Source organism: Balaenoptera ricei, chromosome 3 (genome assembly GCF_028023285.1).
Source record: "Balaenoptera ricei isolate mBalRic1 chromosome 3, mBalRic1.hap2, whole genome shotgun sequence".
NCBI lineage: Eukaryota > Metazoa > Chordata > Mammalia > Artiodactyla > Balaenopteridae > Balaenoptera > Balaenoptera ricei.
In genome coordinates, this window is record NC_082641.1 from 182,310,446 (window position 1) to 182,338,354 (window position 27,909).

The 27,909-nt window shown below is 59.8% G+C and overlaps 1 protein-coding gene across 1 annotated transcript; it reads right to left on the minus strand.

The window, feature by feature from the left end:
* Window positions 1-1,185: 1,185 nt before the first annotated feature.
* PALM (paralemmin) lies at window positions 1,186-27,516 on the minus strand. Its single transcript, XM_059919031.1, is given in 10 exon segments — window positions 1,186-3,298; window positions 6,590-6,721; window positions 9,181-9,240; window positions 10,652-10,673; window positions 12,332-12,494; window positions 14,053-14,183; window positions 14,382-14,462; window positions 14,951-15,002; window positions 27,156-27,442; window positions 27,445-27,516. Coding segments are annotated over 10 exon segments (1,530 nt in total). The 3' UTR covers window positions 1,186-2,768.
* Between the last annotated feature and the right edge of the window lie 393 nt (window positions 27,517-27,909).

The window sequence follows — 27,909 nt, forward strand, 5'->3', positions numbered from 1 at the left end:
CCTTTGGGGCCATTTCCCCAGAGAGCTCCTTTCTGGGACCAGCCCAGCTTCCTAGTCTCTGGGGGGTGGTTCAGCTGGGCCTGGGTTCAAATCTCCCTTAACCACTCTGAGCCTCTGTTTCCTCCTCCGGGAAATGGGACATCACAGGGCTGGGAGATGCCCCCAGCCCACTTCTACATAAAGGGCCAAATGAGGACATAGAAGCGCCAGAAAGCATTGGGATGGGCAGGGCCCGGGCCCCACTGACAGAGGGAGGCACGGAGGCTTGAGAAGGGTGGTGGGTGTCCCAGGTGCTCGGCTGTCCTCACTGATTCTTGGTCGAGGTGCAGAGGACCTGCCAGAGCCATGGGAGCCCAGTGTCTGCGGGAAAGTCAGGCCACTGGGCACAGTGGTCAGTCTATGGGGGAGGGGACACAGTGGATGGGGCTTCCGTTCCCCGGGCTAGGGCTCTGTCCTGACCTGCCCCTTGGCTGACTGTGGGACCCCCTCTGAACCTCAGTGTCTTCTTCCATCCAATGGGCCCCCAGCTCCGAATCTGGCAGGGCTGCTCATGGGGGGAAAGGGCAGAGACTGGGTCATCCAGCATGTTGGGGGGCACTATGAAGGTGAGGACTCACTCTCCTGCTCCCAGACTGGGGTGGCCTCCCCCTCAGGGTTCACACAGCCCACTATACAGGTGGGCAAACCAAGGCCCAGAGAGAGCAGCCACTCCTCCCACCCAGATCACATAGTGAGACAGAAGCAGGGGTGGCAGCCCCCATAAATGCTTCCTCCCCGTGTCCCCACCCATTTCCCGGGGACTGACTTCTCGGCAGAGCTTAGGGGTGTCTGTCCCCCGGGGGCTGTGAGCCCAGCAAGGGGCAGCCTCACAGCCAAAGGATGGGGTGGACCAGGTGTGGAACCCGAGGGCTCCACGGGAAACAGAAAGGAAGGCCTGCTACCGGAAGCTGCCCCCTTACCTCCAGGCCTTACCTGCCCAGGTGCAGCTCAGATGCCCACAGGTGCCGGTGGGGACCCCACCAACTCCCTCACCCACAGCACTGGGGTGAGTCTGAGGGCTGCGCGGGCCGCAGACGGGAGAAACCAGCTCCCTGGGCTCTGTGAGCCTTACACCGGTGGCGCCCCACCCCCTGGCCTGGCCGTACCCTCCCCACACAGGTGAAATCCAAGAACTCCAGGCCCTGGGGCTGTTCACACTGTTTATTTGCGTCTCTGGGAAAGTCAAGAACATTGGGGCCTCATCACACATCGAAAGCAGAGCGGGCAGCAAGGGCACTTCAGCGGAGGCTCACAGCTCGAGGACTCAGGTGGACTCGAGGAGGAAGGGGGGGGGTTCCATGCCCACTGCTCAGGGTCACCTCAGAGAGGGCCTCTCATCCCAGCCACCCAGGGGCAGAGCCGAGACGGTGACCCAGGCTGCGGTCCAGGGCGGCCCCTGCACCCACCCTGCTGAGGTGGGGGACGGCCTGGGCCCTGGGCACCAGGCTGCAGGCCCCTAGGGGAGGGGCCGAGATGGGGCCTGGTCATCCACAGCCCACACGAGAGGGCCTGTGAGCATGTGCACTAATGTGCCTCTGGGGACGAGTGTGGCTGCAACCAGGGAGATGTGTCTGTACATCTAGGTGTCAGCTGCCCCCAGGGGGGGGGAGCCCCTCACCCCTCACCCCTTCCAGTGAGAGGGGGGCAAGCGCCCATCAGGCTGGGCAGCAAATGGGGGTCTCCAGCTGCAACCCAGGGGAAGCTCCCTGTCCCAGGTGGCGTGCCCCCCTCCACTGCCCAGAATGAGCCAAGCCCAGCAGAGCTGGCGGTGGACCTGATCTCTGGGGTATGGGTGTGGAGACCCAGGACCCTGGTCCAAGCAGGCTGGAGAAAGGGCCAGGCCAGGGGCAGTCCCCCAGGGTCCCTGAATTAGCACCAGGAGGAAGGAGGGCCCAGAGGGAGTGGGAGCTCAGGACATAAAGGGGCTCACGTGGCCCTGCCTTGTGCAGGAGGCAGCTCGAAGACCCCCGGCCCAGCCCGGCCAGAAGACAGCACAGCGGTCACGCCCCTCCTGAGTGGGTGGCATATCCTCAGGGCTCCCCCTTCCCAGGTTGCATCGTCCACTGGCTGCGCCCACATAGAGCATTGGGGGGAGGGGCACATCAGGCTGGGGTGTCCAGCGGGGCCCCGTACTCCATTCCAAGACCTCGAGCTTGGGCTCCCCAAAGAGGCACAGCCTCACCCTAACTGCCCGAGGTCTGGACCCAGCGCCTTGGCCAGGGAACCCCCCCTTCCAGGGGCTGAGTGGAGACAGAGCGGGCCCCCAGAACCCCTGGCTCCCGGGACCCCTCTCCGGCAGGGTGTCCCCTCAGGGACCTCATTGGAGGTGGCAGGAAGGCACAGGCAGGAGGCCCAGAGGGAGGTGGGCTGGCCTGGGGCTGCTTTGAGGCTCCAGGTCACACCAGCCAGGACCGCTGTGGGCAAGAGCCGCATCTGTGGAGCTGCCGTGACATGGGGAGCCCTCGTTTGGGGAGAAGCGGGTGTGTCCGTGTCTCTCCTACCAGGCGTGGGTACACGGCTCAATGGTTTAGGGTGTGTAGGGGGGGTGCCGGGAGGGGGGAACCCCTGTCCCTCTCTTTCCGGTGAAAGAAAACTCAGAAGGAACGTGTGAAAACACGGCATGTCCTGGCCCCGTGACTGTGGGTGGAGGGTGGACGGGCGCCAGGAGGGCCGGGCCGTGTGGGTGTCTGGTATGGAGGGTGGGGCCGGGGTCTGGGGGGCCGGGTGGGTCACATGATGGAACAGCATTTACAGCGCTGCTTCTTCACGTCGAGGTCCTGGGGGTCGCTGGCAGGGGCCTCGAGCCCCACCTGGTTCTCTTCCCTGGAGCCCTCGGTGGCAGGGGGCTCAGCCGCACTGCCGTTGGGCGGGGCAGGCTCCTTGGGCTCGGCCGCGTCCTCGATGACCACCAGCTCTGCGGTGATGGTGTCCTGTAAGCCGAGCACCTTCTGGGTCTCGGCCTCATCCTCCACATTCTGGTAGCCCATGAAGATCATGGTGACTGGGGGCTCCTGGCCAGGCTGGATGCCGGGAGGGCCTGACGTGGCCTCGCCGGGCTGGGCCTGAACTCCAGTGATCTCCCGCCTGGACGGCGTGGTCCGGACGGCCTCCTCCGACGGCCCCCGGGGCTCTGCTGACCCGGCCACAGACCCTGCCTCGCTCAGCGTGACCTCGTCCGCCTTGTGGATGAGTTCGTCCACCTCAGAGGAGCTCAGCGGGTGAATCCCATTCTCCGCCGTGCCGTCCACGGCGTGGACCACTGGCATGGGGGGAGAGAGAGAGAGTGAGCTGGTTCCCAGACAGGAGGGGAGGCCTGGCAAGGCTAAGAGCCACCTCTAGGCTAAAGGGGAATCATAAACTAAATTACACCTTTAGAACCAATTGACAATGAAAGCTCCTATGGGAATCTGTGGGCACAGGCAAATTGGTGCACAGAGGAAAATTTATAGGCACAAAAGCATGTGTTAGAAACCAAGAAAGAATAAATGAATTGGGATTTTATTGTCTCGCAGTTTGAAGCATTTCCATATCCCCCAGTCAACTTGCTCCCAGGTGATTACCTTGCAAAGTAGGTCTGTTTTTTTTCCATTGCAAAGACGGAGAAAATGGAGTTCAGAGAAGGGAAGTTAACTAGCCCAAGGTCACACAGCTGGCTGCGGCTGGACCCTGCCCTTTCTCCCAGTCTAGGCATTCCTTTCAGGAGGATTTGCAGGGATTCTGATTTCCTCCTTGCTTGAGCTCATGTGGATGATCTTGAATTAAAGTTTAGTTCATTCACCCGTCTTTCTTGTTTTCTAGTCAATGCCCCAAAGGCTATACATTTTCCTCTGAGTTCTGTTTCGGCTGTAGTTCATGGATTACATTATGTCATTCTGTTTCAAGTGTAAATATCTTATAATTTCCATTTTGACTGATTGCCTCTTTAAGCCAAGATTTATTCAGAAGAGTGTTTTTAAATTTGGGGGAGTGGGGGACTGTGGTCCAGGAAAACAGAGTGTAAGATACAACCCTGTAACAGGACATGGTCACTTTCTGAAAATGCTCCACCCTTGTTTGAAAAGAATGTGTATTCTCCACTGGGTAGAGTTTTATATGTGCAGTCAAGCTTGGTAAGTGTATTTTCCAATCTCTCAAGCTTTTGTCATCCGTGTCCCTCTGATGTGTCATTTTCTAACCTGTGTTACAGTCTCTAAGGACCGGACTTCAGCACCCGGGAGGAGTCCCAGCTCCAGCCCCAGATCACAGCCCTTCTAGAAACACAGCTGCTTAGCATGGAGGGAGGGACACACTGGACACCCCAGGGACTCGCCTCCTCCCGGGCCTCCTCCCGGGCCAAGGGTCAGGGTTGGCCAGTTTCTGGCTTCTGGCCAGAAGGAAAGTACTTTCCACTCTCAGTTTCCAAATCCCTGGGGAGGGGCGTCCATGCATCAAGGCCTTGCAGTGACTTTGGGCTGGAGGCGCAGAGGGTGGGGTGTGCCCAGGTCACACAGACCCAAGCTAGGTATTTCCCACTGGCCACTGCCCCAAGGTAGGAATCCGAGCCCTTGGCTGCCATGGAAATGGATCACCTTCCCATCGCTAAGCAACCAGAGTCCAGTCTGGCGGGTCCTGAATCCCGAGGGGTTGGGCCAGGCAGGGCTCAGTGGCCAAGGTGAGGACCTTCTGTGAGCACAGACATCTCTGCCCCTTGGCCCTGTGCGGTCTCATCCTTGTCCAGGAAATGGGGCAGCTGGTACATGCCCAGAACCACAAAGCTCGTGAGAACTGGAGCTGGGATTCCACTTGGGTCGATGCCCCCAAATTACAGCAGAGCTGGGCTGTGACAAGACCCCTTTAATAGCATCCTGGATGTCCCAGAGGCCTGAACCTCTAAGAACACGAGGCTTTGGGAATCAAAACCACAGTGAGATACCACTTCATACCCACGAGGATGGCAATAATAACAATTTAAAAATGGTCAATAATAAGGGTTGTTGAGGATGTGGAGAAATTGGAACCCTAATGCACAGCTGGTGGGAAAGTAAAATGGTGCAGCCACTGTGGAAAACACCCCAGCAGTTCCTCAAATGGTTAAACCTAGAGTCCCCACATGACCCAGCAATTCCACGCCTAGGTATCACCCAAGAGAAGTGAAAACATACGCCCACACAAAAACTTGTATAGCATAAAACCAAAAGGTGGAAACATTCCAAACGTCCATCAACTGATGACTGGATAAACAAAATGGGGTCCATCCATACGCTGGAATATTACTCGGTCATAAAATATAAACATGGATGAACCCTGAAAACGTGATGCTCAATAAGAGAAGCCAGACACAAAAGGACACACGGTGTGTGATTCCATAGATGGGAAACGTCCAGAACAGGCAAATCCATAGATGGAGAGTGGATTTGTGGTTGTCATGGTGGGGATGGGGCAGGGATGGGGTTGCTATTTGGGGAACAGAAATGTTCTGGAATCAGCTAGTGAGGGTGTACAACACGGTGAATATTCCAAAACCCACTGAGTTGTACACTGAATTGTATGGGTGTCCTACATCCTCTGTCTCCAAATTCCATATTCTCATGAGGGCAGCATTTACAGACTCGCTAATGGACCCTGAGGCTGAGCTGTGCTAATTTTATACTTGACTCAAGGGATCAGCTCTGGGGACCCCATGTCCTGAAGAAAGCAAATGTTTGCCTTGACTTCAAATGTACTTTTAACATCTTCTTAAAATGTTATCTTTACTAAGGTAGGTTTGCTTCTATTCCTGGCATCATAGCAAATGTTGCCCCAAATTTCCCCTCTCCAGTCAGGTCATGCCGAAAATGAACAAAAGTTTAAATGCCAAGGTGTTTATGAGATGGCTGTCTAAATTCTGACAGATTTCACAGTTTAAAGGAAAGTTTTCCTTAGTTAAAAAAAAAAAAAAAAGTAAATTTTACGTTCTGTCAATTATATATATAGAGAGGCAGGCACTCAGGAGCTTTTGCGGAAGGCTGCCCTCTCCTGCCGTTCCCAGCTTCCTTGTGGGTATTTCCCACAGCCTGCTCCCCTCCCAGCCGCTAGAGGGAACCCTAAAAACCAAACCAGATCTCAGCGCCGTGGCCCCTGCCACCTCCACCAAGGCTCACCATCCCCCACACACTCCGCATCAGTCACATGGGCTCCTCTCGATTCCCCAGCCCAGCAAACTCCAGCCCACCTCAGGGCCTTTGCACATGCTGTGTCCTCACCAGGCGCGCTGCTCCCCCACACCCACTGTGCACCTTCTCACCTCCTCTGCCCCCTCCCCGCACTGCTGGACCCTCACTCGGCCCCCTCTGCATCTCTGGGGTTTTTTTTGTAGCCTTTATTACACTAGTAATTATTTAAATGAGTTATCTGTGAAATCGGGGTTGAAGGGCTGGGCCCTCTGGCTGGCCCAGGACAGCAGGCGCCACTCAGGATTCGCCTCCCCAGTCCAGCCTGGCACTGGCCACGCCTCCAGGTGGGTTCTTGGATGGAGGGAGGACTGGGTCGCAGGCTCTGCGGGGCAGTGGCGGGGCGGGGGAGGGGCGCGTACCTTTGGTCTCGTCCTCGTAGACCTTGATGCCCTGAGGGAGGCGCTCCCGGGGGAGCACGGTGGTGCTGGACAGCACCCGGGTCTCCCCCGTCACCTTGTCCTTCTCCACCGTGATCTCCACCGAGTACATGGCTGGCACGAGAGGCACGGGTCATGCCGCGGCCCACCTGCCCATGTGCCCCCCGCCGGGCTGCAGCCAAGCCAGGGAGGGGAGCCGGCAGCGCAGAGCCAAGCAGCGGGTGCCCTCGACGCGGCCCCCCCCCAGCTCAGCATCCTTCCCTAGCTCCCCAGTCCCGTGGACGAGGGGTCTGAATTCGTGTGCTCGGGATACAAGGACACCCCGGCCACCCCGCCCCGTCTGCAAAGCCTTGAACTGTCCCAGTGACTCAAAGGCGTCCCTGGCCCACTCCAGCCAGGACTGGAACGCGGGTGAGCAAGCTCGCGCCCCCCAGTGTTCTGGACTGCCGCGTTCTCTGTGCTGCACGTCTAAGTCGACTACTGATACATCGATATTCTCATCTGCTCCACTGTGTAGAGGGGATGATTCCCTCTGGAAATGAATGTAGTCACAACCCGTTAAGGCCATCGCTCAACAGCCAGCATCTGCCCCCGTTCTGCAGACATCGTCTGCCTGGGGTCCCCAGCCCTCCTCCATGGAGGGTCCCACATCACCACGGCCAAGACCCCTCCCGACCTGCTCCTCCCGGGTCTTCCCATTTCTCACTAGGACACCTCCGTTCTCCCTCCTCCCTCTCTCACCACTCCCACACCCCCTCCTCGGTCCATCTGCAAATTCCCAGGTGCTGCCTTCAGGACTCCCAGAAACCGCCCACTGCTCGTGCCTCCGCAGCCCCTGCCGGCGGAGTGGGGGGGGGGGGGAGCTGCATCCGCCCGCACTATTCCTCACCACCTCCACCCCACCATTCCCCAGCCCTCCCCCATCTCCCCACTGTCCCCCACAGCATGCCCCCACCGTCCTCCTGGACCGTCTGCCCCATTTTCCCCTTCATCCCCCCCCCACCCTTCCCCCTCCCCCCACCCCTACCATTTCCCCCCACCATCCCTCGCCATCATCCCCCCATCCTCCACACAATAACCCGCCATCCTCCACCATTTACGCCCCCCAACCCCGCTCGGACCCCCGCCGTCCCCTCCGCCGTGTCTCCCGCCGCCGCCCGCGGCCTGTTCTCCCCGAAGCCGCCAGGGGGCGCCTGTGAGAACCCAGCGGGGCGCGTCCCTGCTCTGCCAGCCGCCCTGGGGGCTCCCACGCCACCCCCCACCCCCACCCCCACCCCTGGCCCTGCACGGCCTGACCCGCCCCGTCCCCTACCCGCCCTCATCTCCTCTCCCTCCCCGCCTCACTCATGCTGCTCCAACCAGCACTGGCCTCCCCGCAGTCCCTCCCACCCGCCAGGCGCAGTGCTGTCCCAGGGCCTTTGCACTGGCGGTGCCCCCTCCTGGTGTGACCTCCGCCCCACCTGCATGCCCCGTCCCCTCACTTCGAGTCCTTGTTCAAATGTCACCTCCTAAGTTAGGCCTCCCCTGAGCCCTTTAATTCAAATTGTCCCCTCTCCAGCTCCCCGTGCTCTGCTGTATCCTCTCTGTAAGTTAACCATACAGGCTCTCACTCCTATCAGAACCCCTGCTCTCCTGGCTGCGTCTCTCCTGCCTGGCTCACAGCAGGTGCTCAGCGAGCACTGTAGAATGAGTAAGTGGGTAAAGGATGCTCTGTAACCCCACATCCCTCTGAAGCCTGACACCCCACCATCAGACATACAGTTGGGCAGGTTGTGCACTGCTCAGGGTCACCGGCTGGGGGCCTCTGGCTTTGCGCTTGGGCAGGGCTGCTCTAACTGGCACGGGGGCCCTGAAGGCACCCCCCCTTCTGTCGGCCGCCCCCAGTGTCGTCACGCCCTGGTCTTCACTGCGCCCCTTGGTTCTGTGCCTCCAAACTAACTTCGGGGACAGCAGCAACAAGGTTCTGCCGTTCATCGTGACTTCCGGTCACTCTTGGGACTGGGTTTGTGCTGGGTCCTGGGCACGAGGTCACTACAATCCCCCCGCAACCCGGTGCCAGCCGTCACGTGATCAAGCAGGGATGTGAACCTGACCTTGTAGAGCACTGAGCACTAATTCTGACTCTGCCCTGATTGGTTACTTCCAGGGACAGGGTGCTCACTCCCTCTCCCAAGGTGGCCCGAGGATGATGAAGGAGGGAAGGTTTGCAGTGAGCGTGCGAGCCTGTGCCCGCCTCCCCACTCCCGGGCCCCAGGAGCGAGCGGCGAGGTTGGGGGATGGAAGCCAGGAGGGGCGTCAGGTTAGAAACGCCATGCGAGGGGGCCCATCTTCTCGGGGAAGCTGAGCTGGCTTGTGACGGACGTGCCAAAGCAGAGGGGGCGCCCGGCCCCACCCAGGCTCAGAGCTGCGGCCTTGGTCCAGCCGCCCCCCCATAACCACAGCCCCCACCAGGTACTGCTGAGGGCGCGTCTGCATCCAAGCTGGCCCCTTGACCTGGCCCCCCAGGCCCCCCAGGGCTGATACTCAGCCCAGGACAGTGGCTGGACATGGGTCTGAGCCTGGGGCCAACCCACCTGCCTTCATCATGGTGGAGCCATCAACCGTCCTCAGGGGGGTGTTGGAGATTCGCTTCTCTGCTCGGGGGGCAAAGGGGAGAGAGAGAGACAGATTCAGATGAGAAAACACACAGATTTCCCCCCCCAAGACATGTGGACACCCCCCAGGCACGTGGACACTCTCAGGCATGTGGAGACACCCCCAGACACTTAGACCGCCCTCCCACACACTCGCCCAGATACCTGGATCCTCCTCCTAACACGTGCATGCACCTGGACCCCTCCGCACACGTGTGCGTGCCCAGAACCCCCGAACACACATGGAATCGCTCCCCCCAAAGAAAACACACTTCAGCCCCACAGTCCGTTGCCCATCTCTTGACCCGAATGATTTTCACAAAATCCCTGAGAGGCCTGCACGGATTTTTTTTTTTAATTATTAATTTTTAATTCCACAGTAAGACAAGGAGACATTCTCGCCTCATGAATAATTAACTCATGACAAATCAGGCCAAAGACACTTCTGGCTACCACCTCCAATCCTGGCTGGTGGCGCTCTTTCCATGCTTTACACACAGAAATAGAGACACTCAATATATATTTTAAAATATAACATGTTAAAGAAATTTAATATACTTAGTAATATAGTTAATAAACTGTTACAGCTAACTGTATATATTTAAATGTCATGTGTTCGTGTGAAGTGTTTGTAAATGTGTACACTAGATACCTGTAATAAATCTGGGGGGGGGGGCATAAAATGGGTGCCAGAGTTCAAACTTTGGGCTTTTTTCTTTGTTTCCTGGACGGCAGTCTTCCGCATCTGTGTGTGTGGGACCCTTGTCTTTTTATTTTATTTTACATTTTATTTTATTTTTTTTTTTTTTAAGGCCGTGCCACGCAGCTTGCAGGATCTTAGTTCCCTGACCAGGGACTGAACCCGGGCTCCATCAGTGAAAGTGCCGAGTCCTAACCACTGGACCGCCAGGGAAGTCCCAGGACCCTTGTCCTTTTAAGTAGTGCACTATCTCCAGGACAGCCAGGACCTTGATGTCTCAGCCCCACCAATCCCGTTTTACAGATGCGAAAAGTGAAGCCCGCCCACCTGCCCTGGAGCCCAGAGCAAGTGGGTGTGGAACAGGGGCAGGGCCGGCCAAGGCCAGGCACCCCGTGGGGACAGGATGGACCCACCACAGGGCTAAGACCTCAGCCAGACACGCCCCGGCAAAGCCAGCTTCCTCACCTGTAACACAGGTGCTGCAGCAGCCCCACCCAGAGATGTTGTGAAAATTCGATGAAATGATATTAAGGGGCACCGGGCCGGCTCAAAGTCGGGGCTCGCTGAGAACAATGACAATGCGAGTCATTGTGCTATTATTTTTACTTTTTAGCAACAATAGCACCTTAAAGTCACCCTCCCCTGCCTGCCATCCCGCATCTGGCCAGCAGAGGGCGCCGGGGCCCGGCCTGCCCCTTCCCGAAGACGTACCTTTGGGCGTGCCCACCGGGGCCTGCAAGAAAGAACGGAGAGGTCAGGGGTGCCGGCGCCCCCTCCCACATGACCAGGGTCCCACCCGCCGAGGCCAGAGCCTGGGGAGGGCCTGGCTGAGCGGTGACCCCATCAGAGGGGCTGTCTCCTCCTGGACCGATCCCCCACCCTGCTCTAGCCTGTGACAGCCAGAAAGGTCCCAGCCTGCTCAGAAGCCTCCTGGGGCTCCCAGAGCTCCAAGAACAAAGTCCAACCCTTCCTGGTGAGCCCCAGGGCTTGTGCCGGCGGAGACCTACCCACCGGCCTCTCCTGCCTCCTCCCATCCCTGGCCAGCCTCCCTGGCCTCCTCGCTGTTCCATGAGCCGTGTCCCTCCGCTTCGAAGGCCCTTCCCAGATTTCCACTTGGCTGGCTGCTCGCTCAGCCCCCTGACCACCCAACCTAAAGGTGGCGCCCCACCCCCATCCTGGACTGTCCCTCAGGTTACCATGTTACTTACCTAGCCAGGAGGTGGGCATCGTGAGGGCAGAGACCACTCCAGCACGCAGTCTGTGCTCAATCAACCTCACGGAAAGCCCCCTCTCAACTTGAGTCCGAGCTTGGAGAACTCCTACTCAACTTTCAAAACCCATCTCTGGGAAGCCTGCCCAGCCCTCCCATGAATCAGACACCTCACTGGGGACTCCACAGCACTCCATGCTCCCCCACAATAGGTCCGACCACCTTCCTGTGTTTGCAGTTGCCTGATCATGCCCATCTGCCCACTCAGCAACAGCTCAGGGAAGCCAGGGCCTGGGTCTACACCCTCTTGGTCTGCCTCAACCAAGCCTTGGGAAGCAGTGAGGGCAGGTCTGTAGGCTCCAGACTGAAGTTATCAGAGCAGCAGCTGGAGAAGGACTGGGGCACACAGCAGGGATGTCTCCCCAGCTGCAGCTCATCTGGGGTGGGGGTAACAAGGGTGGATGGGGGGAGAGGAGGCGTGTCCCACAGCCCCCTGAGTCCTGAAGACAACAAAGGTTGTTGGGAGACTTCTGCATTTGCCTTAACATACTGTGGCAACCACGAGCTCGGGGTCCAGAGTTCCAGGGTCTGGTTTCACCTGAACCTGGTTGGACATCACACCCTAGAATCAATGGCTGAGCCCAGTGAAGACCACACCTCAGCTGTGCGGCCTTGAGCCAGTCTCTCAACCCCTCTGGGCCTCAGTCTTTTATTTTTTTATTTTATTTTTTTTGGCTGCACCACGTGGCATGCGGGATTTTAGTTCCCTGACCAGGGATCGAACCCGTGCCCCCTGCAGTGGAAGCGCTGCACTGGACCGCCAGGGAATTCCCTGGGCCTCAGTCTTTGTCTTCCATCTAATGGGGACGCTGCTCGCACCTGAAAGGGCTGTTGTGGGGATTAGACAGCTGATGCCTGCTGTGCTCATGAACGTGAGAAGGACGACAAGCAGGGAAAGACCCTTTACCCGTGAAACACTGGTTTTCCACTGACTCACTGACCCCCCATGATGCCCCTGCACGGCGGGGAAACCGAGGCCCAGGGAGGCAAAGCAAAGCATGCAGGTCACACAGCTGGGAAGTGGCCAGGCTGGGATTTGGATGCGCCACTGGCCACAGCCCTGGAGGTGGTGAGGGCGTCTGGATCCGGGCCAGCAGGGCGGCGCCCCGGGAACCTCTTACCTGCTGAGAATTCAGCACAGCCTCGGCCCTCTGGTCCTCCTGAGCGGGGCGTGGGGCCGGGGCAGGGGCGGGGGTGCGGGCAGGGCTCGGGGCTGCCGGGCTCTCCTTGGCAGCGGCCGGCAGCGCATCCGCATTCTCCAGCTCCTCGATCTCCTGCTCCAGCCTGGGGAGGGTGCACGAGGTGACCACCCTGCCGGGCACTTACGGTGCCCAGCACGGCCCGGCATGGCCCAGAAGGGCTTCCTTAACTTGGATGTTTTCTAACGGCCCTGAGAGGTGTTCTTCCCGTGCATAGGAGGGGAAATGGAGGCCTGGAGCAGTGCCAGCAGGCCGCAGAGCGGGGACCCGAACCCAGGGGCCGGCCGGTCCCCGGATCCCTGCACCGCCCGTGCCACTGGTTACTCCTCTCTCTGCTTCCAACAGACTCTTTTTTCCACTCAAATACATTTATTTTTACAGGAATCTTCATCTCTCCAGGAAAACTGGAAAAACCATGTCACTTTCCAAGTATTAGAAAATAATGGTGCACATAAACCCAGTAAAAACAAGACAGGCATATTCAATCCTGCCTGGAGTCACCTGCCTGAGCCTTTGGGCTGCAGACGTTAAAGGCACTCAGAACCCGGGGACACGTTCTCCTTGAAGACTCAGGACAGACCGCGGGTGAGTCTGCAGCCCCCTAACAAAGTGAGTCCAGGTTGGCAGGCTGGACACAGCTGGGGTCAGCCTGGAGGGCTTCCGGGAGGAGGTGTCCAGTGGGGACACTGAGCGGGCAAAATGCAGGTGATGGAACCACCTGAGGAGTGGGTTGCCCTGGCAGGAAGAAAACCAAGGCCCCCGAAAGCCAGCCACACAGTGGGGCTCAAGGGGAGGCCCTCCCCTGGCACAGGGCTGTACCCAGCAGGGTGGGAGGAGCAGGAGCCCACCTGGCCCAGCCCCCGGTGGCCGGTGATTCCCATCGACCTTCCATCCCACCTGCAAGTGCCTTCGGCCTGCTCAGTCCCTACCATCTCTCCCGGGCCCATTTCAGCCCCGCCTCCATCTGGGCACACAGGTCACAGGTGGGAAAACTGAGGCCTGGGGAGGGGAATCCCAGCCAATACTCTCCCACTTTCTTCCAAATCAAACACATCCAGACAGGATCCCGAGGTCCCCACAGTGGGGCCTGCCTCAGCGTCTGCTGGCTGGCAGGCTGGCCCATGCCTCTAGGGCCTTCCCTGGCCCAGCGGACACTGGAATTTTGGCCACTGGAATTTTGGCCGTCACTTCCCTCCGCCTGACCCCGCCGCCCCGGGAGCTGAGCCTGGGCCTCCCGCCCGCCTGCCCGGAAACTCCTCCGGGCCTTTTGTCCCAGCCCAGGGCGACGGTCACTTTCCCCGGCCTGCCCCCTCCCCCGGCTTCCTGCAGGCCCAGCTGCGGTGCCTCCATGGCTCCAACAGCGCCGGGAAGAGCCAGCTGGGCTGGCGCCAGGAAGCCCCCGGGGAGGCCGCATCTCCCACGCTCAGAGACGCACCATCGCCCTGCCTCCGCACGCCTCTCACACTTGCCCGCTGCGGGGTGGGGAGGAGGAGGGATCACACGGGCAGCACCCCCCCTCCCCGAGCCTGGGCGGGAGGCTCCACCCCCAGCGCCCCCTCCCCCCAGGCACAGGGGCCCGTGGGTGGATCCCACTCCTCGGGCCTCTCACCTAGCCCCCCCGCGGCTGCCGTGGCCCCACCCACCTGGAGATGGATTCCTCCAGCAGCCGCGCCTTTTGCTCGTCTTCCTGCATCTGTCTCCTCATGTCCTCATCCCCCTCCGAGGCTGAGGACGGCGTCCCCGCCAGCAGCCAGCGTTCCCGCAGCGCCTTGGACTGGGACAGTGGGGACCAAGGTCAAAGTCAGGGTCGGGGCTGGGGTCAGGTGGAGGTGGGGGTCAGGGTCAGGTTAGGGTCTGAGTCAGGACGGGGATCAGGGTCGGGGTCACCTCAGCCTTCCTGCCCCCCTGCTCCGGCCGAGGCCGGGGTCCCTGGACGCTGCCGCCCCCTCCCTGGCCGAGGCTCCGCCCGCACCTTCAGGTGCTGCAGCTGCCGCCGGTCGTCCTCCAGCTGCCGGCGCCTGTTCTCGATCTCCGCCTGCCTCCGCCGCTTCTCCTGCCGGACGGACCACGCGGTCAGGACGGGCGTGGGGCGCGGAGACCCCACAAATGCCCAGGCTTTGCCCACACGGATCCCGCTTTTTCTGTAAATGGCACCCCACTGGCCCCCCCACCTATGCCCCAGCCTGTACCTGCCCCCCTCCTGTCCCCCTCCACCTCCCCCCAGCTTGTCCCCCCCACCTTCCCCCCCGGCCTTGGCATAAGGTTGAGGTCCTACCACATGCCAGCTCGGTCTCCCCCCTGCAGGTGGGCTGCCCAGGGGCTCTGAGAGGGCTCTCGGCCTAAGAGTCCACATTCTGAGGACTAAGGGGATCTCGACATTTTCATTTTGTGGGGAAGTGCCAGCAGGCACTCAAGTTTCCCACTCCATGCTGGGGTTCTGCGTCCTGGAGCCCCAGGCTGGTGTGGGGAGCCCCTGAGACCCCAGGTCCTCCCAGCCTCTCCCCACTGGCCACACCATCCTCGGGACCAGGAAAAACTCACTGCAATGGCCTGGAGCCGCTCCTGCTGGGACGTGGTCTCTGCCGCCAGGACCCTGGGGGGACAGAAAAGGTCGAGGGAGGGGGTCCACCCCAGCCCTGCTTTCGGCAGATCCAGTTCCAATCCCCATCCTGTGTCTTCCTGCTGGGTGAGCCAGAGTTTCCCATCCGCGGCGTGGGGCCATTCCCCACCCCCCTCAGAGGCACCAGCCTCCTCTCCCTGCAGCCTTTTTTTTTTTTTTTTTAAGTCTTTACTGAATTTGTTACAATAATGCTTCTGTTTTATGTTTTGGTTTTTTGGCCAGGAGGCATGTGGGATCTTAGTTCCCCAACCAGGGATGGAACCCTCACCCCCTGCATCGTGTTGACTTAAAAAAATATATATGCACAACGTGAGAGTTGCGACTTAAGTTTTATTTGGGGCAAAATAAGGACTGCAGCCCGGGAGACAGCGATTCAGATAACTCTGAGAAACGGCTCCGAGGAGGCAAGGGGGGGAGCCAGGACATGAACGAGTTTTGCAACAAAGGGCAGGTAGTTGGGAACGTCAAAAGATTATAGTTAATTACAGAAAACCAGGACTTCCCTGTTGACACAGTGGTTAAGAACCCACCTGCCAATGCAGGGGTCACGGGTTCAAGCTCTGGTCCGGGAAGATCCCACATGCTGCGGAGCAACTTAGCCTGTGCACCACAACTACTGAGCCTGCGCTCCAGAGCCCGCAAGCCAAAACTACTGAGCCCGTGCACCTAGAGCGCGCGCACCGCAACGAAGAGTAGCCCCCGCTCACGCAACTAGAGAAAGCCTGCGCGCAGCAACGAAGACCCAACGCAGCCAAAAATAAATTAATTAAAAAAAAACCCTATATGTCATAAAATAACCTTTAAAAAAATAAAAAATAAAGCCAGATATCTCAAGTTAAGGGATTTAGCGCTTTTCCATGTATGGGAAGATGCAAGAGTCTGGGCTCACTGAAATCATGCCTTTGATATGCACCTCAGCTATCTGGGGCCAGTATCCTGACACACCCTGAGTTTCCTCAGGGCTCACTGCAGGGAATGGCTGCAGTCTGATGGCTGCTAGATGGCAGGTATTCTTTTTAGCCCTGAGTTTCCTGAGGGCTCACCGGCTCACGTTGGAGGGTTGCAATCATTGATGACTGTGACATCCTTTGTTTATTGATATGGCGGGAAATATTCCATTTATAAATATTCCACTTATCAATTGGAAGAGGGAGTCCCAACCACCGGACCACCAGGGAAGTCCCCTCCAAGCAGCCTTATTCCCACACTAATTCTCCCAACAAACCCTCCTGCCACCCCTCGGGCTAGGGCCAAGGGACAGGAGGAGTGAGGCCCAGTCTAGAGACCTAGGAAGGGCTTGAGAAGGAGAAGGCATTGAAGCTGGGCTTCTGAGGATGCACACGAGTTCCCTGGGAATCAAAGCCTGGAGAAGAGTGTCTCAGGAAGAGCTGTATCACCTTTCTGCCTAGACGGAGAGATTGACCAAGACCGCCCCCTCCTCAGCCTCAGCATTCTCCAACCCTGGGAGGGACACTTGGGGGAGGAAGGACCCTGGAGCCCCACCCCACAACCCTTGGCTGGCAAAGTCCTCGAAGCTGTCCTGGGATTCCTGGTGCTTCTCACACTCGCCTCGCCTGGAGTCTCCCAGGACCCCAAAGGCCCAGAGAGAGCTGTGAGCCTCCCAAGAACACACAGCAAAAAAAGTAGCAAAGCTGAAATTCAACCCCAGACTCCCGTCTCATCCCATCCATGTTTTGTTTGTTTGATTTTTTGCCGCGCCACACAGCTCGCGGGATCTTAGTTCCCTGACCATGAACTGAACCTGGACCCTGGCAGTGAAAGTGCTGAGTCCTAACCACCGGACCACCAGGGAATTGCCCCATCCATGTTTTCTGAGAGCCCACCCAGTGCAGCCGTAGCCTTAAACTGGTATGCAGTAGGAGCTGGATAAATGTCAGTGTTGCCAGGTGCTCTGAAAGGGACAGGACTTCATGCTGTTGAGGATCTGGGGCCTTCTGTGGGGGCACGGGGCCAGCAGGAGGCCCAGGACCTGGAGGATGAGTCATCCCTGCCCCTCCTCCCTGCTGTCCTGCATCCCCCCTCCCCACCTGGTGGGGGAAGAGGAGCTTTCAGAACCTGACACCTCCCTTCCCAGTCTCCGGTCTGGAAGCTGCACACAGTAGGTGCAGTGAAATGCTCGGACCACTGAAGCCCAGAACATCCTCTACAACGAGCCTCAGAATAACATCACGCTTCCAGGGCCGCTGTGACAATGCAAAAGGGGGGCGGGGGGCGGAGGGTCTCGAGCCCAAGCGGGGGGCTTTGGGACCGTCTGCCTCAAATCCCCAATGACCACAGGGCCACTCTTGGAGGCACCGACGGGAGGCCCCGTCTCATGGGGGAGGGCCTGGCGGGCACGAAGGGGGTCTGAGCAGTGGGAGCCACAACCCCCCACCTGTCCCCCCATTTGCCCCGAGCCCCTTATCTTCACGGGGAATGAAATTACAGACCGTGCTTTGGGCCCCGCCCACTCCTTGGCCTTGTATCAGGGCCACCCCGAGGCCTCCACAGACCCTGTGGGTCTGGGCCTCGGTTTCTCCATCTGCACACCCCAGCTCCGGACGCTCCTGTATGTCCCCCGCCCCCTGCGGCTCGGAAGGGAAACAGGCCCCAAGTCGCAGAGCGCTCGGGGTCTACCCCGACCCAAGCCCCCGCCCCCGCCCCCCCAGGCGGCTGCCCGGTGGACATCCATCCCAGGCTGCAGTGCCCAGCTGCCCGCCCCACTCGGGGTTTGGTGGTTTCCTGGCCTTGCTGAGACCGGTGAAGTCATCGGGCTCCCACGCCCCAGCCAGGTGACCCCACCCAGCTCCTCCCTCCCGAGGCGGCACCTCCTCCCCTCCCAGGGGCCCAGCAGCACCAGCTGCACCCTCTGCAGCTTCCCCCGTCCTTCCTCAGGGAGGCTGGGTTCAGCTGGGTGGAGTTCAAGAAAGGCTTGATCCAGCTATCTGGCTCAGATGCCCTTCCTGAAGGGCCAGACCAGCTGGATTTCTGGGTCTGCCTCTTCACCCTGTGTGACGCCGGCAGGGTGCCACCCCCTGAGCTCCCCACACAGGCCTGTTTCCTCAATTCATGCAGAGGCCACACTTCCCACCCCAGCCCAGGCCTCCACCATCACCTGCCACCGTCCTGTCCCCTGACAGCCCACAGCCAGAGGCAGCTTCTCCAAACGAGAATCCAAACCAGTAGCTCTCCTGCTCTCAACTCCCCCAGGCTCCCACCACCCTTTGCAAAACACCACAAGGCCCAGCCCGCACCCACTTCCCTGCCCTGGCGCCCTCCACTCTCCCTCCTGCTCACTCTGTTCCAGCCACCAGGACCTGCTGGCTGTGCCTGCCCTGCACCAAGTTCATCCCTACCTCAGGGCCTTTGCACTTGATGATCCCTCTGCCTGCTATACTCTTCCCATAGCTGGAAACTGAGGCCCACAGAGGGCGAGTCACTTGCCCAAAGTCACACAGCTAGGAAGTGAGAGCTGGGATTCGAAATACAACTGCCCAGCTCCAGGCCACACCACAGGGCTTCCCCTTTCCTAGCCCGAGAGCGGCCTCCAGGGACCCACTCAAGCAGGAGGCAGAGTTGGGGGAGGGGGCATAGCAGCTGAGACCCCAGTGCAAATAGGGCCATGTCGGGCAGAGGGACCAAGCCGCCTAATGCCAGGTCCCCACCCTGACAGGCAGGTGGCCATTCAGGCCAGACACAGGGACACAGGGATGGCTGTGAGGCCAGCTCTCCAGGCTGGAGACAAGGCGGGCAGTGTCCTCGCTAGGGCGGCCAGTCCCTGCCGGGCCAAGCCAGGGCAGGGGAAGGTCAGGCGGGCACACTAAGAAGAGGCAGTGGACCAGGCAGAGAATTTCTATCCCTCCCCATCCGCCTGGCTGTCTCAGCCCAGACAGCCCGAGGGACGCAGGCTGTGAGCCCCACTCAGGTGCCCTTCCCCAGGCCTGGGGGCGCCAGAGCCGCCCCGGGCGCGGCCGCCGCCTCGGGTGATGGATGGCGGGGCCCACGGGAGGCGGTCGCCCTGGCAACCGCGCCATCCCCATGGCAACGCGGAGGCCTGCAGGCGCGCGCGGGGGTGGGCCCGGCGCCAAGCATCTCCCGTCCCCAGCCCAGCGCTGGGGGGCTGAGGGGCTTCTGGCCTTGGGCGTCAGGGCCTGCCTAAACAGGGTGGGACTTGGATGGGTAACAGGGTCTACCCAACCCCTGCTGCAGGGGGGAGGGCTCCCTGTTCTGATTTTAGGGGCATCTGCCCAGGGAGGGGCTTCTACCCGGGAAGGGTCTGAACCCGCCCTCGGCGTGAGGCAGCCAAGGTCAAGCGAAGATAATCCTCAGCATTATAAATCCGAAAAATAAAACAAAATAGGACGATGGAACCCTAATAAAACAGCAATACAATAGGAACACCTTCGCCAGCGCTGACCATCTTCCGCGGGCGGGTCTCAGCCCCACTTTACAGAAGGGGAAACTGAGTACGGGGAGGAGAGGGGTCTGTACACATTTGCTAAGCGTCCCATCTCCTGAAGATCCTGTGAGGCACGTGGGATAATTATGGCTGTTTTATCAATGAATGGACTAAAGCATCTAAATGGTGAAGTGGGGACCTGGACCCAGGCGGGGTCGGGCACACGGAGCGCAGGGTCTCCCTGAGGTCTGGCGGCGGTAGGGGTGGTCAGTGGGATGGTTGAGATGCTCACTTGGGCTAAGTGAGGGAAGCAGAGGCCAGATTACAAAAGATTTTACAAGCTGGGGGCAGAAGCTGAGTTTTGGCTAAAACGCCACGTGGAGGGTTTAGAGCAGCATGGCGGCTGCCTCCGCTGGCTGTGTGACCCGGGGCAAGTCACGAGCGTCTCTGAGCCTCCACTGGCTCCTCTGGGCGATGGGCCACAGCTCGCAGCTGCTGGTGGAGGGACATGCCCTCCGTCAGGACGCCCACCATCAGCGCGCGCAGGTGTCTGGTCCTTGCGCGATTATTTTTATGGCGCATGGAGAAAATTCTGGGCTCGAGCAGCGTTGTGGGCGGCTCAGGACTCGGCGAGGGCGTCGGCTGGGAGCGAGTGAGATAATTCTGCTCCAGGAGATGAGCTAATGAGACCCAAACCCAGCGAGCCAGGCAGAGGCCTCAGCTTTGCGGGCGTTTATTTTTTAAAGGCCCAGAGAGGTTACACAACCGGCTCAAGGTCACCCAGCGGGCAGGAGGGACCTGGGCGGGAGGTGGGAGGCCGGTGTGTGTGTGTGTGTGTGGGTCACACTTGTCTTTCCAGAGCCCACTCCTGGGCAGCTCCAGCGGGAATGAGGGGGTCCCAGCCCAGGCAGGCGAGGAGCCCAGCGCTGGAACATTCCTGTGCTGATTGAAAGGAAACAGCTGACAACGACCTTGGCCACAGGTGGGGGGGTTGGGGGGAGGCAGAGTCACGCGGTGCCAGGGGTGGGGGGTGAGAGGGAACCCAGCGGCCCCTTCCCCCATTGGGTGGGGGATGGAGTGGGGGGAGGCTGGTTCCCAGCCCCAGCCTGAGTTCCTCCTAAGGGCCAGCACCTTCCTCGCTCCAGACCCTCCCGCAGTCCTGTCACCCTGAGTGAACCTCAGCCTCTCAGCACGCAGTTCAAGCCCCTGTGTTTGTCCCTCACCCTTCCCCAGTTCCCTGCCTTCCCCTTTCTCTCCTCCACCTCCAATCTCAGCTCAAACACAGCTGCCTCTTTCAGGAAGACTTCCTAGGTCTCTCCCCTCATCAGGAAGGAATTCCCCTTCTCGAAGCCCCTCGGCACTCAGCACAGGTGGGCCCCCGGGACCACTGCTGTCATTGGCATAGGTGAACAGCCCACGAGGCATGGTCTTTCTAGAAGCTTCAAGGCAGAAAGACATCTCCACCCCCATGGTGGAGACCAAGGCCAGAGCAGGTCCCAGACCCAGGGGGGCAAATCTGTTGCCTATTAACCTGGGATGGGATGGGGAGGGGGGAGTTGGACCCTGCCCTGGGCCCTCACAACAGGATGGGGCAGCAGGGAATGAATGCGGGCCCTTCTCTGGCTTCAGGCAAATCCAGCGGCAGAGACCAGCCCCAAAGACCCAAGGTCCCTCCCACCCTCACTCCGCTGCTCCCACCACCTCAAAAATTCCAGGCGCGATCCCACCTCAGGGCCTTTGCACTGACCGTGTCCCCGGGCCTGGGGCACTTCTCTGCCAGGTCTCCAAGGGGCTCACTGACTCCCTCGGGCCTGTCTTCAGATGTCACCTCCTCACAGGCCTCCTCTGACCCTAATTAACCCCAGCACCTCCCAACACTGCCCCCCAGCCCTCACCATCAGGAAACACCTAATCATTTAACTTATTTTGTTGATTTCTCCACAATGACAGTGACTGTCTCTTTTGTCCCTGCCGTGTCCCCAGCAGTTGGTACACAGGTACTCAATAAATGTCCACTGGGCCAGCGCATCAATTAGGGTCCTTCCATTTCCAGTGGAGGCCCCCACCTAGGGGTTCCCCACCCTTGTCACACTCCTGCCACCCCCGGGGACCATCTGTCCTGTGATCACTTCCTTTTTTTAAAGAAACTCACTGTCACATCTTACATTTATCTAAAGCAGGACCTGGGCGCCTCACATCCAAGAAAGGACAGAGGACAAGCCCCAACCACCTCGGACGTGACTTACAAATTAACATATAAAGCGACCCAAATGCCCGTCAACGGATGATGGATAAACACAATGTGGCCCCTCCACACATGGGAGCATCACTCAGCCCTGAAAACGGGTGAAGCCCTGACACTCACTACACGTGATGGACCTTGAGAACACGATGCTCAGTGAGAGAAGCCAGACACAGAAGGACAGACAGTGTGTGATTCCATTGATGGGAAACGTCCAGAACAGGCAGATCCACAGACACAGAGTGGATTCGTGGTTGTCAGGGGCTGGGGAGGGGGTGGGGAGTGACTGCTGATGGGGATGGGGTTTTCTGGGGGTGATGGAACATTCTGGAATTAGAAGTGATGGCTGTACAACTCTGTGAATGTACTGAAAAACACTGAATTGTACACTTTAAATAGGTGGATTGTGTGGTGTGTGAATGATATCTCAAAAAAGCTGGTAAGAATAAAAATATACATAGATACAGCAGAAATGCTGGCCCTCTCACCAAGGGCCTTGCTGGGGCCAGAGCTGGGGTCCTGCCCACCCCACGGGGCATTGTAAGGCCCTGCCAGCCATACCCTGAGGCTCTCCAGGGTCAGAAGGATCTGAACACAAACTGACCTGGTCATCACCTGCCCGCTCCCTGACAAGTGTTACTAGAAGCCTCCCGCCAAGCCAGCTGCCCTCCCCCCACCACCCAGGCTGGGCTCCCAGGCCTGCCCTCACTCTGGTCCTCATGTGTCTTGCCCACCACGGGGCCTGGCTTGGGCTTCGCCTCCCAATACCTGGCCCAGTCCGGACTGTTCCAGTGATGGAATCTGACTTGCCCTGAGTTTCTGCTTCAAACCCGTCAGGCAGGAAACAGATAGCACAGCCCAGTTCTCCACTCCTCAGACACCATGACCTCCACCCAGCCATCTTGTGCTGCATGGAGACCCCTCTGAAGCGTGGCCTGGGTGCACTCTAGCCTCCCAGCACATACAGGGGCTGGGCCATCTTGCCCTGACCAGGCCACCATCCCTGTAGGCAGCTCTGACCACCACAAAGTTCTGAAGCCAGTCTACGCCGACCCAGACATCAGGTCCTGCCACCCCCTCCCCGGCTCTGGCTTTTCTCCCCAAGCTGCTCCCACTGTCCCTGTCCAGGCTGAGTCCTGACTTGCTTCTCCCTGCTCTGGCCCCTCTGCTGCCAGAGCCTCTTTCTGGTGCCTGGGTAAGAACCTCACTCCTCCCCTGCTCAGATACCATCCATGGCTCCTTGTGGCTCCCCAGCTGGGCACTGTAGGCCCAGGAGGACCCTAGCCCCAAGAGCACAAACCAAAGAACGCTGCCTTCTCCCAAGGCACGTTCCCACCTCTGGTCCTTTGCACAGACCAGTCTCTCCACCAGGAACAACCTTCTGCCTGCCTGGGTAAGCCCTTAAATATATTTTTCAGAAAAGGTCCATGACAGAATGGACAGGAAACCTTCCTCACACCTCAGAGAAGACCCTCCATGGGCTCCTCCAGACCCAGACGCCTCTGATCCTGCACAGGGCTAGGGTGATCAGCAGGGAGTGTTTCTTAAATGAACAGATGAGGAAATTCCCTTGTGGGACAGTGGTGAGGACTCGGCCCTTTCACTGCCGGGCCCCAGGTTTGATCCCTGGTCGAGGAACTAAGATCCTGCAAGCTGCACGTTGTGGCCAAAACCAAACAAACAAACAAAAACCCAAAACAGATGACAGGCTTCCTGGGTAGAGATAGGATGGAGAGAATAGGGTCCCAGACTTGGAAAAAGGTGATGTGATACTCTTTAAGAAAATCAACCCATTTTCCTGCATCAAAACCTGAAGCCCTTGGGGCTTCCCTGGTGGCGCAGTGGTTGAGAATCTTGGGGCTTCCCTGGTGGCGCAGTGGTTGAGAATCTGCCTGCCAATGCAGGGGACAAGGGTTCGAGCCCTGGTCTGGGAAGATCCCACATGCCACGGAGCAACTAGGCCCGTGAGCCACAATTGCTGAGCCTGCGCGTCTGGAGCCTGTGCTCCGCAACAAGAGAGGCCGCGATAGTGAGAGGCCCGCGCACCGTGATGAAGAGTGGCCCCCACTTGCCACAACTACAGAAAGCCCTCGCACAGAAATGAAGACCCAACACAGCCATAAATAAATAAAAATAAATAAATAAAATTTAAAAAAAAAATACTGGCTTTGGTCCTGATGTGGGACCTTTAAAACAAAACAAAACAAAACAAAAAAACCTGAAGCCCTTTAACATGGGCCCTCCCCATGGGGCTGGGACAGAGCTGTAAGTGGTCCTTACAGGGCCCAATCCCTACAGCACCCACCCTCCCCTAGCTGCACCCCGCCCAGGAGGGGCCTGGGTGGGCTCGTGTCTCCATTCACCAGATGAGAAAAGTGAGGCCCAGAGAAGGGGGGTGGTAGGACTGAGGCCCCATGGGGGGTGAGAAACCCCCTCTCCATGCCCCACTCCCAAGTCAGCAGTCACAGAAGGGGTCCCTGGGGTGGATGCAAGGGCAGATGGCCCCAGGAGCCCAGACCACAACAAAGGCCACCTTCTGTGTAGCCCAGCCAGCCAACCAGGCTGAAAAGCCGATGTCAGGATACCTGGGAGCCCCCCAGCCCACAGCCCCTCGATACAGGAATGTGCAAAGACCCCCCTCCCCAGCCTTCCCTGGCACCTAAGAGGATGGCCCAGTAGCAAATGCCAACATCACCCCTTTCCGGCTGTGTGGCCTCAGGCATGTCGTGTCACCTCTCTGTGCCTCAGTTTCCCCACCTCACAGGGCTGCTATAAGGACCAAGTGCGTCCACGTGGACAAAGCACTCAGAACAGGGCCTGGTATACAGCAAGCGCTCAATGACTGTTAAGTAAATAAATCACAGCTGCACTTCTCAGACCACCTTCCCGCATTCCTGCCACCACCTCTAGTGTTAGCTGCTTGTCCCTTCCCTTCAAATCCACTCACTGTTTAAATCCAACCCCTTTGTTTTCAAAGGAAACAAAGTTACATCGTTACCCAGACTGAGAAAACCAGAAGCCACTGCCACACACATCAGAGTAAAAACATAAAAAAAAAAAAAAAAAAGATACGATGAAAATAAAAACTTGTTATTAAGTTCAATTATCACTGGATACTTCTGCCTTTTAACTGGTTCTGCTGCTCGTTAAAGGGAGACTCACAAGTGTGAAAGCAGCGTTAAGAACCCACTTAGCACCCAATTGAGACGTTCTGCTTGAAACTGTCCAGGCCTCAGGGTGGGCAGGGCTCTGGGAAGGTCCCGACCCAACTCTGCTCTCCGGGTCCGAGCCTTCCCCTCACCCAGGAGAGGGGTTTGGACATCTGAGGTGGCTGCTCCCAGCTAAAATATCTTTATTTTACCAGCCGGGGCCTGAGAGTCCCAGAGGAGCAGCACCTCACCCTCACCTGGGGCCACACAGCAAATCCTCCCCATAGCACGCGATGCACCCAGCTCCGGATCCCCTCACTCAGGCCCCACCCTTGTCCCACCTTCAGAGCACCACCCAGCGCCCACACCGCCTCGTAAGAATCCTTTCATTCTTAAGTTAATGAAAATTCGTTTAATCCTTAAATTAACGAAAAATTGTCAAAGTCGTAAATGTCTTTTTAAAAGAAACTTTCCAGCACCACCATAAGCTGCCACCATCTCCCGTGATGGCAAAATCCATGGAAACGGAAGGAGGTGGACAATTACGTCCTAGAGGCTGCTGCCTCCGTGCCTGGAGCCTGCTCTGCCCTCGTGGAGAAGGACGAGGAGCCTGGGCAGGTGTTCACGTAGGGCGGCACCAGATGGAGCCTCTCCCCACCCATCGTCACCCCGAGTGCTGGGGACAGGCGATCTCGCACGGCTATTTGGGTGGTTAACGCCAAGTCCTGTCCCACGCCTGCACCCAGAAAAGCCAGTGTTCCGCCTATTGGGGGACCCACAGCACCATATCTGACCCATGACCAAGAAGGCCTGGGGGCAGGGCAGCAAGCACCCGGGGGCCCTCCATGTGCTGTGTGACCGTGGGCCAGGGGCTGCCCCTCTCTGGGCCTCCATAACCTCATCGAGAATGAAAGGGGGGGCTGGAAAGGAAACAATGGGGTCCATCCGGAATATCTCACTCCTCTGCTCTGAGTGGGCGTTTCCTCCCTCTCCACCCCTCCTCCCCCAGGCAGCCCCCTCCCCGGGGCCACACCCTGCCTAGGGCCTGCTGTGGGCAGGCCCACAGGCTCCCCTTGGGCCCCAAGAGCAGATAAACAAGTGAGGGGAACGCAGCAGACTGGTCTGGGCCCCGGCTCCCCTGAGCCCCTGGCTGGGCTCCCGGGGCCAGGCTGGGCCTTTGTCTGGGTTTTCAAAAGCAGAGGACATAGGGTGTCGCCTTCCTGGGAGGGGGGCGGGCAGGAGGCGGCGGCTCCCACCCAGCTGAGGGTGTGGTGGGTCACGGGTGAATCCCTGGAGGAAAGTTGCAGGCTCAGAAAACACACCCAGTGGGAAGGGCAGAGGAGCCGGGCCGGGTGGGCCGGCTGGACCTCCACGTCCGGCCCCAGGCAGGGTGGGGACCTGGCCCACAGTGGGGCAGCTGCTGGCCCTGGGACTGGGTAGGTGGGCTGCGGGACACCAGACACCCCCTCCCCAGCCCCCTGCTCACGTAAACGCACCCCACAAACCCCCTGCATCCACCTGTGGGAGTGGGGGTGTGGGGGGATGCCCTGACGCCAGGAAGAGAGGACCTGCGTGGGAAGCGACCAGGCACACTCACTGGGCACCTGCTGGTGCAGGACCGGTTGCCCGGCAGCTCCTCATCCAAGCCCCCAGACCCAGGCTGCCCACCCCATTCGCACCCGGGCCAGCGGGCTCTTGGCTACATCATTTGGGGCCCCACCTCGGGGGACACTTTCCCCAGGAAGACATGAGACCCAAGCTCCCCTGTTGGAAAGCACCTGGACCTCTGGTCTCACACACATCCCAGACCCGGAAGCCTGGAGAAAAGCCCCCTACAAGCCGGGACTTCGGGCGGGTGGATCCCCGCCTTAGCAGGGGCTCCGGACAGCACTTGAGGCCCTTGGGGAGGGCAGCCAGGCGAGGGAGGACCGGCCGGTGCGCATCCAGGGTGCAGGGCACAGCGAGCTCAGGCTGGGGGTGGGGGAGTGAGCTCACGGCCGGCCGGCGCAGTGGGGAGGGGTCGCCCCATCGCCCCAAGTGGACGAGGGCCTGCCCCGGGGGCGCGGGCCGAGCGCGGGCGGAGACACAGCGCATCCCCTCCCCACCCGCGCGCGCGTCCCGGGCCGCCCCCAGCCGCTGCCGCCCGAGTCCCCAGGAACCCGTGGGCCGCCGGGGCCGAATCGTGGGGAGGCCTGGGGCGGGCACGGCCCAGTCCGAGTCCCTCCCGGGCTGAGCGGGGATCCCGGAAGCCCCGTGCCACCTCCCTGCCCGCGCGGTGGGGGCGGGAGTGGGGGCCTCAGCCTCCCCGGCGCCCCCGGCCCGAGCGCGCTACTCACTCCATCTCCCCGCCGAGGTCCGTGGGTCCGCGAGGCCGGGCGGCGGGGGCGCGCGGGGAGAGCCGGCGGGCCGGCGGGCTAAGGCCTGGCGGCCTGTGCAGAACGGCGCGGGGGCGGCGGCACCGGCGCGGGCATCGCCCCGCGCGCTGCTGTTTATTGTCCGCGCGGCGGCGGGCGCGGGGGGCGGGCTGGGCGCGCGCGCCGCCGCCGCCGCGTTTCGCTCGCGCCCCCTCCCGCCGGCTCCCGCCTCCCGCCGCCGCCCGCCTGCGCCTCCTGCCGGCCGCCGCCGCCGCCGCGCCCCGGTCGCCAGGCGCCATCCCGCCCGGCCCGCCGGAACCTCCGGCCGCTCCGACCCATTCATTCCATCTGGGCGCGGGACTGATTCTCCGGCCGAGCCAGTCCGAGTCGGCCTGGGACGCAGCCTGGCCGCCATCCATCCCACCCCTCCCCGGCTCCTGGTCCGGAGGGGGAGCGAATGGGGACAAATAGCCCGGGGGAAGTCCAGGAGGCCGCTCCGAGGACCACGGCCCTGCTGCGGGCGGAAGGTCCCGCAGACTGTCTGCGGGAGTATCTGGGGAAGAGCATCCGGGTAGCGGGCACTGCAAGCGCAAAAGGCCGGCGGTGGGACCGAGCCAGGCCCGTTTGAGGAGAAATAATCATAACAGAGCAATTGCTGGTCTTCTGAGCACTGGCTGGGCTCTGGGGTTGGCCCTACAGTTGGATGAGGGCTAAGGAATTGAATCTGCTCCCACGG